We start from the raw sequence: 10,142 nt of genomic DNA on the forward strand, positions 1-10,142 counted from the left end.
CAAGCCCAAGGGCAACTCATTATCCCACATGTCTGAAGAAAGAACTAACAAAGTCTCTTCATTTCAAAGAACAGGGCTTGAAAAGTGAAGAGAGTAGGGGAAAAATATCCCCTTATAAAATTATTTTTTCTCTAAAACAAATAACCAATCAAGGGCTTTGATACTCCTAGAAGACACATTGTAGAAGCATTTCATTTAAATCTTAGAAATCTTCTATATATCTTTTTATAAACTGCTATGGTCAGTTATAAATAAGCCATGCACATTTATCTATGTCCATATAAGTAATATAAATTAATAGAAAAATATTATAACTTGAATAGGATTATTGAGTTTTGGTTTTTTTGATAATTATTTTTCTCCAAAAATATAGGTAACAAATCGTAACTTCCAATTAGAAAATCCTTCAGCTTTTGTAAGTAGACCTCATATATATACACAAACCCCATATAGTGTTGGCTGTAGTAAATTGTTCTACTCATCAAAAATCAATACAGCTCTGCCTTCCTCTTCCCCAGGAATACCATGATTGGAATTCTGAGTGCCATAAGATCTTCTTAAGGGCTTCATATCACCTAAACAGAGTCTTAGCTCTATTCCTTCATTTTCTTTTTTCTTTTTACTTTGACAGTACTGGGATTTGCCTTGTGCTTACTAGACAAGTGCTCTACTACCTAGGCCATGACCCCAGCCCTATTTCTTCATTTGACCCCACTTTTCTCATCCCAGAAGATCAAGAAGACATTCACTGGTCACATTTGGATGTGCCAGGGTACTATGAGTTGCATGCAGAGTGAAGAAGGCTAACACCCAAACCATTACTTTAATGGTTTAAACCATTACTTTAATTACTTTATAATGTCTGCAGACATTATATGTACTTGTATTAAAGCATTTAGTACTTGATATTTGACTCTATATTTAAAAATTGATAGATTAACATTTCCTTCTCTTTCCTGACATAATGTGAGCTACCTAAGAAGAGAAATATGGCATATTCATCCACACATGACTTCTTCCCAGCAAAGCCCATGGGGCAGAGCCTGGGTTAAGGAATGTGATCTGAGTAAATACTATAAGGGAGGTAGATTGGGCATCCCCAGAAGGCTGAGTGAGATGAAGGCAGGCAGGCATCCCAGATCCCTAGTTCCCTCACTATGTGCATCATAGTGAGGGCACAGGAAGATGATGAGTGGATGGTCCTGGCTATGTCCCAGCTGTCACCTCACCTGTTTGTGAAAGCAGCAGCATGCTCAGGCTGTGCATCATGAGCCCTGTGTAGGATAAAAGGGCTCCTACCTGAGCTCTTCATCCACAGCCTCCTCAGGCACAGCCTCCTCTTCCTTCTCTTGTCTCTCCTGTACCAGGTGAGTGGACAACAGGGAATAGATCCTCAGCTGGGGGTTCATAGAGAAGGCAAGCCCAAACTTCAGTGGGAAAGAAGAAAACCAAAGTTTCTGATATGAAAGCAGCAAGAAGACCTTGCCAAGCAGCTGAGGACATGGAAGAGGGACAGAGACCAGGGAGTATGTGGGAGACATCAGGGTCTGTGACACACTCGAGTGCTGTCAGCACTCCTTCCACTCTTCCTGAAAGAGGTGCACATGCCCAGAAAACTCTCCAGCTGTCATTGTCCAATGGAGTGTACTTGTTTCAAGGTTTTGTGAACACAGAGAACTTGGGTCCCAGTTAGAATTAACAAGACACTCTTCTGAAAACAGAGCAAGAGGGCAGCAAATATCTTCAGGTCAATTTAATTGGGGATCAGGTTCTACTTTCCTTTCTGAAGATCACAGCTCAGGAAGCAGCTGGTCTTAGGAGCAGTGGTTTCACAGAATCATTTCTAGAAAAGACACTGGCCTAAAGCTTTTGCACTGACCTGTTAGCTTCTATCTCTCCAGGCTCACTGACTCCTGCCAAGATGTCCTGCCAGCAGAACCAGCAGCAGTGTCAGGCTCCTCCCAAATGCCCTTCACCCAAGTGCCCCCCAAAGAGCCCCAAACAGTGTCGACCTGCAGCCTCCTCCTGCTGTGCTACCAGTTCCAGCGGCTGTGGTGGCCCCAGCTCAGAGGGCGGCTGCTGCCTGGGCCACAGGCGCCGCAGGTCCCACCGATGCCGGCGTCAGAGCTCCAGCTCCTGTGACCGTGGCAGTGGTCAGCAGTCGGGAGGCTCTGGCTGTGGCCACAGCTCTGGGGGTTGTTGCTGATCTGAACCATGAGATTAAATAAAACATCTGAAAACAGGAGCTCTGAGTTGACGGGCACCAGTCCTAGCCAGTGTGTCTGGCTTCTGCCCTCTCCCTTTCATGCTGAGATTTCCGTGCAGAGTTCTGAGTATTCCAGTGTTCCCTTGAAGATTTAGCATGCTGGCCTCCAGGAACTCAGGGTTTTCCCGTCATTTCTGTCCATGTTTGAAAAAATAAAGTTGTTCTTTCTCATTGCAACTTTGTCTACAAGTCTGTGTCTGTGTCCTGCCCCACCATGGGGTGCAGAATCCTGTCTCAGGAGCAGGAACTTAGCAGGTCATATGCACTCCCCTCCACTCACAAGTTACTTTCAGTGGGGGTTATGTGCTAGGATTGAGGGATATGGGTAAGAGTAAACATAGCGATCCAAATCAAAAGAAATGAGCTTCATGGACCAGTTTAGAGACTGTAGCAAACACCTCAGAAGCACAGTCCTAGCTGGGTGGCAAAAAGAAAAGAGAAGGAGAAAGCTCCAGGCTGATGCAGGTCCTTAGTCCTCTGATTCCTCCAACTCTAAGTCCCTGTGTTCCTCACACTCCAGAATGACAGCAGCCCCCAGAATAATGGCAGCCACTGGAGCCTACAGAATGTTCTAGCGGTAGTGGAGGTGGGAACTGTAGAAACAAGATGGCCAAGTAGTTACTCCCCCAAGCCCAGAGGGAATGAGAACAGAAAGGGATTGGAGGCAAAGAATCTGAAGGATATTTAAGATGAGGTAGGTGGGAAAGGGTTGACAGTGCTACTGGCTTTTTCTGGGAAGATGTCTTACCTCAACGAGTCCAAGAAGAGAAAAAAAACTAAACCACTGCTGTCTGTGTGTGTGTGTGCGTGTGTGTGTGTGTGTCTGTGTGTGTGTGTGTGTGTCTGTGTGTGTGTGTGTCTGTGTGTGTGTGTCTGTGTGTGTGTGCGTGTGTCTGTGTGTGTGTGTGTCTGTGTGTGTGTGTGTGAGTGTGTGTGTGTGTGTCTGTGTGTGTGTGTGTCTGTGTGTGTGTGTGTGTGTCTGTGTGTGTGTCTGTGTGTGTGTGTGAGTGTGTGTGTGTCTGTGTGTGTCTGTGTGTGTGAGTGTGTGTGTGTGTGTGTGTGTGTGTGTGTGTGTGTGTGTGTTCCCTTGCCCTTTACTATCTATTCACAAACCCTGACTCTAAACCCACTGTTTAGGTGACTTAAAGGCAGCAGAAAACAAAAAAGGCTTTGGGCAGGGCTGACCTGAATCAAAGTTATTGTTAATTAACCCCAAAATTATCTTTCTTCCTCCTTTGATTTATGGCCAAGAAAAAGGAAATGGGCAGGGAGAGTAGTGATGATGGTGGTTTATAATTCAAGTAACAGTTCTTTAAACTCTCTAAACTTCTCAGTTCCTTCAGACATGCCCATATATTTTTCCTATAGAAGATATTCAGGGAGTCCCTAAATTGCCCAAAAATCTAGCCTTGACCCTCAAGGGTTTTTATGACTGGCTGTCCATAATCTTTCCTTCATTTATTCATTCAGGCAACATCAGTTGAGTACATATTTCAGAGATGAGTTGACACAGGGGAGTCAGAAATATGTGAAATGTATTTCCCATCCTTGATAGTGTAGTAGGCACATTAAGAAATAATCCTATTATTGTGAGCTAGAATAATAGCTGTTATTATATAAATGTGTGAGAAATCCATGGGACTTAGCCTTTGGGCATCAATTCCCTATTGCTCAGACAGGAGTGAGGTGTCCAGACATTGCATCTGGTATCACTTGAGTGTGGTAGGTGAGGCATACCTCCAAAATGGCTTTTGGGTAAAGCAGGATCCAATTCTCCAATGGCGTTCCAGTTAAGGTGACTAAGTAGATAGAACTCATGTGACCCAACTGCAAGGAGTCCCTGAGCAGGTTTCCTGGCAGAGAGGAAAAAAGTTGTCATCTGAGGAGAGCTGGATCTGCAAGGGCAGCCAGCTCAGATAATGACAATGGTGTGCTGGCTAAGAACCTATGCTTTGGGGTCAGGCATTCCTACTGTTTAAATACCAAGGTGAAGCTAGAAGTGTCCAAGCAAAAACTAAGCTAAAAAAATCAAGGCAAAATGAGCCAGAAGTGTTACAATTAGAAGTACAGTCAGAGATAAGCAGTCTACATCCTAAGAAGTGTCAGGCTCACAAGCCTAGAAATATTGCTTCATTGTTTATTGACTGTGCTATTGAGTCAGAAATGTTTGTTATGTTTGCCAGAGCACTTTAAGAGAAGAGAGAGTTTATATTTGAAAGATAATTGATGGAAGTGATAAAAATGACATGATTTATAAGAGTGGTGATTGATTTTGTTACATCTGTATTTCTTAGATATAAGTCAGCTATATAAAATTTGTCCTGTTACATTTCATTTTAATTTTATATAATAAAAACAATTTAATATTAGAAATATAAATAACTGATGTCTTTTGACAAGATGTTATTATTGCAATAATGATTCCAGACATCTAGTGACATAAAGGCTATCAGAACAGCCACCCTCATTAAAACTTGAATATGTTGCAAATTTTGAGTCTTTTCAAAACACTGTGGGAAGCTTGTATAGCATCTGCCTAGAAAGCATTAGGTCTTGAGTTCAAACCCCAGTACTGAAAAAAATAAAACTCTGTGGGAACATGAATTTACATGAGGCTTCAGCAGTAGGCAGAGGAAAACTAAAGAGATGATGAGGATGGTAGTGAATACTCTCACATTTTAATGATTTTAAACATGTCTCAAAATTCTTTGATGTGTGATCTACATCCTCTCCCCCCTGATTTCAGGCAGACTTGCAACTACTCTAACCAATAGAATATGGTAGAAATGATGCTTTGTGACTTTCAAGGCTGAATCACAAAAGGTCATGAAGATTTCACATAGTTCTCTTGGAATGCACCCTCTAGAGAAAGTCAGGTGTTATCATGCTACAGAGCCCAGGTGTAGGTCCTCCAGTTGACACCCCCAAAGAGGTCCCAGCTGATGTTTAACACCAAGTGCCCATTATCCTAACAAACTTTCTTAAATGTCCAACTCAGCCAAGTCTTTGGATGACTACAACTCAAGTCGAAATCTGACTGCAAGTCCATGAGAAAAGTATTGCTCATCTGAGCTCTTCCTGAATTCCCCATGCACAAAATTGTGAGAAAAGTAAAGTAGTTGTGTTTCACACTATGAAGTTTTAGGGTGATTTATTATGCAACAATAGTAACAAGGACGCCCACTAATTTTCCCTCATTAACAACTTATCTTCTTCCCTCAGAAATTATTGGCTCTGTTCAGGAGCCAGTAGTCACTAAGTAGCTTTCTATCCCCCACAAAGTAAATCATTTTTGTGTCATGTAATTTTTCCCAGGGCTTAGTTTATTCACAAACACATTGCTGCCCACCATACACAAGATATGTGAGACTAGATGAATTTAGAACAAGAAAATCTAGCTATCAACCTGGAAATTGCCCACTCAGATGGACGTTTACTCCAAGTAAGTAAGAACTTTGCTCCCATGGTGTCTCGAGTGCCTGGCACCTAGCACATAGGATACACAATACTCAACCAGTATTTCTGTACTATATAACTACAAAAATGAACTCATGACTCTAAGGCTGGCTCACTGCACCCTAGCCAAGTCTAGAGAGCCAAATTTTCCTCCATCCATCAGGAACTCATTCTGTCAGGAAACATTTTTAATGGCAGGGCCATATGTGATTACGATGTGACTGTCTTACTAATTGTCTTGATGTCTTGGGTCTGAACTTTATTCATTGACCATGAGTCTTTTTTTTCCTCATCCCAATTAGATTTATCAGTAGCAAGAAGCCAGATGGTGTTTTGTGCTTAGGAGCTCAAATTCAACTTAAATGCTTCTGAACTCCAAGCTTTTTTCTTCAGTTTTCATATTAAAAGACAAATAAAAGCTAACATTTAAATAATATTCTGCATATTTCTCATATATTAGCACAAACAGTAGAGTTGGCCAGGTAAATTGTTATGATCCTCAAATTTGGGGTGAGGAGACTGAGGCTCAGAAAGTTAGGCCTTTTGTTCACTATTAAGTTGACAGAACTGAAATTGAACCCAATCGGTCTAACTACCCAGCTCCTCAGCTGCTGATGTGCACTAAATATGATGATTAGCCTCAGGCTCTACCTACCCAGACATACACACGGTTCCTGTGAGTTTAGGTAAACCAGCACAGTTCAACAGTGTTTGTGGCTTTAAGTGTTCAACATAGCTGAATGCAAAGCTGCATATTCTCAAAAGAAGCTTTACCATTCATTTTCTTTTTTTGTTATGCATTTTAATTCTGACTCTTAAAATGTATTTTCCACGAAAGTCTCAAATGTCCCAAAAGAAGTAGTATATCACATGATCCCAGAACCTGCTCAAAGGTAAAGTACCTTATCAGTGGCCACTTCCTCAAAGAACCCCATCGCAGACATTGAATTTAACTGGCAGAGCAGATTTGGCATCAATTATTAATTGGGCTTCTATTTGACATATTTTCTTCCAGTTTCATAAGAAATTATATGCTCAAGAATATTGGAGCAAAGCAAATGTCTAGATTTCATTTTTAAAGAAAATCAAATAGCAAAATGCTTACTGTATTTGGTTGGATTCCCAGTGTTATGCAGATTTTTGTTCTCTGTCTAGAATTTTCTTGCTAAAATACTAGTTCCTTTAAAAAACAATTTTCATCTCTGACTGTAAGCCAAAGTCCTTTCACCTTTCTGAAGTTATTTCAAAAACAGTCATTTCTTGGCTTTAGCAGACTTTTGTTCTTCTGCAACAATATGTCAAAAATTAAGCTGCCTGAAACAATCCTAGTGGTTCATATGCAGAAGGACTATTTGCAGTTTGAGTAGAGATAAACATTGCTCTATTCCAAAGTTGGGAAGGAGATCCCTAAATAAGACCCTTGGGTAACTGTACACAACTTTGTCTCTTAGTCTCTTGAAAAGAATTAACGTAAACAAAATACATGTACAGGTATAAGAGCAAAGCAAAAATCCAACTGAACAATGAACAGACAAATAATGAAGGAAAACCATGTCACACTAAGGGGAGGGCACTAACAAGAGGTGGGAAGATAAAAGAAGGAGGTAAAGAAGGTGAATATGGTTGATGTACTTTCAATACAAGAACAAACATAGAATATTTAAATCTGTTCCAATCACCATAAGAAGGGTACTAAGACAGAAAGAAGAAAAATGTAGGTAATGAAACAATTCTAGGTATAATACATATATAAATGGAAATGTCATAATGAAACTCCCTGCATAGATATCTTCAACAAATAAAGATTCCTTTTTTATTCAAAAACAGGACAGGAAGGACAAAAAAAGTTCTTGTCTGGGGGTTGGCACAAGTGGGAGGGAGAGGATATAAGGAACAGATGTGGGAGGATGAATATGGAGAAATATTATGTACTCATGTATGAAAATGGAAAAATGAGACCCGTTGAAACTATTCTAAGAATGGATGAGGGAGAATCACGAAGAATGATGGACCAGGTAAATTTAACTCAGATATATTGTAAGCACTTTTGTAAATGTCAGAATATACCCCCAGTATAACAATAATATGATAATAAAATTTTAAAAAATAAAAAAGGAATTTACAGCTATGCTAACAGTAGCCCCATGAAACATTTACCTTACATCCTCTGTTCTCAGTTTTCTTAGGGCCTACAACCCCTCATTGTCACTCTTTCAGTAAGAACCCTCAGTTTCAATCAGTTCAGAATGGACTAACTTTGCAGATCACCTCACTCTTTAGAGTCTATTATTCGCAATTACATTCCATCTTCTTCCTGACAGCTTTCTTCCCACCTCTACACCATCTATCCTCTTGAATTTCACTAAACTCACTTTTGTGATACCCTCCACTACCCTCAACAGAGGCTGGGGATTCCAATGTCAGATCATACTTCCCACTCCAGCCACGTTCCAGGAAAAAGTCAGCCTTTTCCAAGAATATTTTCAGCAACCTCTCAACACCTCCCCCTTCCGCCCATCCTTCACCTACTCAGAGTTCCAAGGGCTCATCTGCATGAAGAACAATTGGTGACCTTAATTCTTCATCACCAAGCTAGAGACATTTCTGGTTCTGGGCAAGCTGGGTAAAGGGGAACACAATGAGCAGCCATGGAAGTAGAGATAAGGGAAATGTAAGATACAGGTAGGGTTGAAAAAAATGTTTATTTCTCTACACATATACAGGTGGTATCATTGTCAGGAGGAAAAGGAAGCTTCAGGCTTTTAGAAAGTACTTAAGCAGAGACTTGTGCAGTGAGTGCAAACCCTCCTTTATGAACACTTTGGCATCTCACTCCAAGAAAGAGACATTAGGATGTTGAAGAAAGGATGAACCAGGAGAAGGCTTTTCTTTGGTCCCTGGGCTTCTTCTTTCCACTGAAGCCCCTTGACTCAGCATCAGGATCCAGATCAGCAGTAGCCCCCAGAGCTGTGGCCACAGCCAGAGCCCCCAGACTGCTGACCACTGCCACGGTCACAGGAGCTGGAGCTCCGACGCCGGCATCGGTGGGACCTGCGGCGCCTGTGGCCCAGGCAGCAGCCGCCCTCTGAGCTGGGGCCACCGCAGCCGCTGGAACTGGTAGCATGGCAGGAGGAAGCTGCAGGTCGACACTGTTTGGGGCTTTTCGGAGGGCACTTGGGTGAGGGGCACTTGGGAGGGGCCTGGCACTGCTGCTGGTTCTGCTGGCAGGACATCTTGGCAAGAATTTGGCCTTGAACAAAATAAGAGAACTATTGCAGCACTAAAGTTTCAAGCCAATGTCTCCTTACTTAGCTTGTCAAACACTTGTCCTCAAAGAACAAGTGCTTTCCAAGATCAAAGGGAGAGAAATGGAAACATAGAGGGGACACATGCATTTATATAAAGCATCCTCAAGGATGTCAGATGTTTCAACATGCATCCCCAAAACTAGCTCAGAAGAATGAGAAGAAACTGTAGGTTCTGTGCCTTGTAGGGTTCACTTATGCCACAGAGGCTCCTTCCTCCCCCACAATGACCTTCCTCACAACTACCCACTAAGACCTCTTCCTGAGGTTCAATTTCAGATCCAAGATTTCTTCTTCCTCAAACACCCTTTGTTAATGCTTTGTCTTGGGCTGAGCACTCACCTGATGCAGAGGAGGTAAGAGAAGGCTGTTTCTGAAGAGGTTGTGGATGTGCTGCTCAGGGTAGGAGTCCTTTTATCCTGTGCAGAGTTGGTGATGTGTCACTTGAGCATGCTGCTGCTTTCACAACCAGGACAGGTGACAGTGCCAGACACCTCCCGGTTACCTTCCTCAAGTGTCGTCTTGAGCACGTGCCTAAAGTTCTCATAAACTGGAATCAGGATGTCCTTGTGACGGACAAATGACTCCCTCTGGTCTTCCCCAAGCACACTGCTCAACTTTTGTCCATTCATTCACAGGCTCTGTCCCTTTACTTCATTCAACAGCAGTAATATGCAGATGAGTATGGCACTGAGATCCCTGTTGCCTAAATAAGCCAGAAATCAGAAAAAATATATTTGATTTGATGAGATAAACACTGTCGCTAAAGCTTAACACCCCAGCATGTCCAAATAAGTACTCAAAATCCCAGGACCAGGTGGATCCACTGTTAAGTTTTACCAGATCATTGTTGAAAACTAATATTAGTGCTCTTCTTCCTATTCCATAAAACAAAGGGAAGACTTGCTTGGAAAGTGATTGTATGAGGAAACTCTTACTCTACTACCAAAACTAGATAATGAGACAATAACAAAAAAATTACAAACCAAATTCCTTGTTCAACAGAGACACAATAGATAGAACACTTGAAAACTGAATTCAACAACACGTTAAAAAGATCATACGCCAGACCAAGTTCATTTTATTCCAGGGATGATAGGATGGTTCAACAAACA

At 41.8% G+C, this 10,142-nt stretch overlaps 2 protein-coding genes across 2 annotated transcripts; one reads left to right on the forward strand and one right to left on the reverse strand.

The window, feature by feature from the left end:
* Positions 1-1,238: 1,238 nt before the first annotated feature.
* On the forward strand, positions 1,239-2,443 carry LOC109701812 (late cornified envelope protein 3C-like). The gene is made up of 2 exons (XM_020187284.2): positions 1,239-1,367; positions 1,902-2,443. The coding sequence occupies exon 2, from the start codon at positions 1,922-1,924 to the stop codon at positions 2,204-2,206; it is 285 nt and encodes a 94-aa protein (XP_020042873.2). The 5' UTR covers positions 1,239-1,367; positions 1,902-1,921; the 3' UTR covers positions 2,207-2,443.
* Positions 2,444-8,514: 6,071 nt separating this feature from the next.
* On the reverse strand, positions 8,515-9,480 carry LOC109701809 (late cornified envelope protein 3C-like). Its single transcript, XM_020187281.2, has 2 exons — positions 9,370-9,480; positions 8,515-8,972 (listed from the first exon to the last, which is right to left on the reverse strand). The coding sequence occupies exon 2, from the start codon at positions 8,953-8,955 to the stop codon at positions 8,671-8,673; it is 285 nt and encodes a 94-aa protein (XP_020042870.1). The 5' UTR covers positions 8,956-8,972; positions 9,370-9,480; the 3' UTR covers positions 8,515-8,670.
* Between the last annotated feature and the right edge of the window lie 662 nt (positions 9,481-10,142).

This window comes from Castor canadensis, chromosome 11 (genome assembly GCF_047511655.1).
Source record: "Castor canadensis chromosome 11, mCasCan1.hap1v2, whole genome shotgun sequence".
NCBI classification, from domain to species: Eukaryota; Metazoa; Chordata; class Mammalia; order Rodentia; family Castoridae; genus Castor; species Castor canadensis.

Excerpts from the sequence above, each read along its gene's own strand:
- LOC109701812 (XM_020187284.2), top strand. The coding sequence starts at position 1,922 with ATGTCCTGCCAGCAGAACCAGCAGCAGTGTCAGGCTCCTCCCAAATGC.
- LOC109701809 (XM_020187281.2), bottom strand. The coding sequence starts at position 8,955 with ATGTCCTGCCAGCAGAACCAGCAGCAGTGCCAGGCCCCTCCCAAGTGC.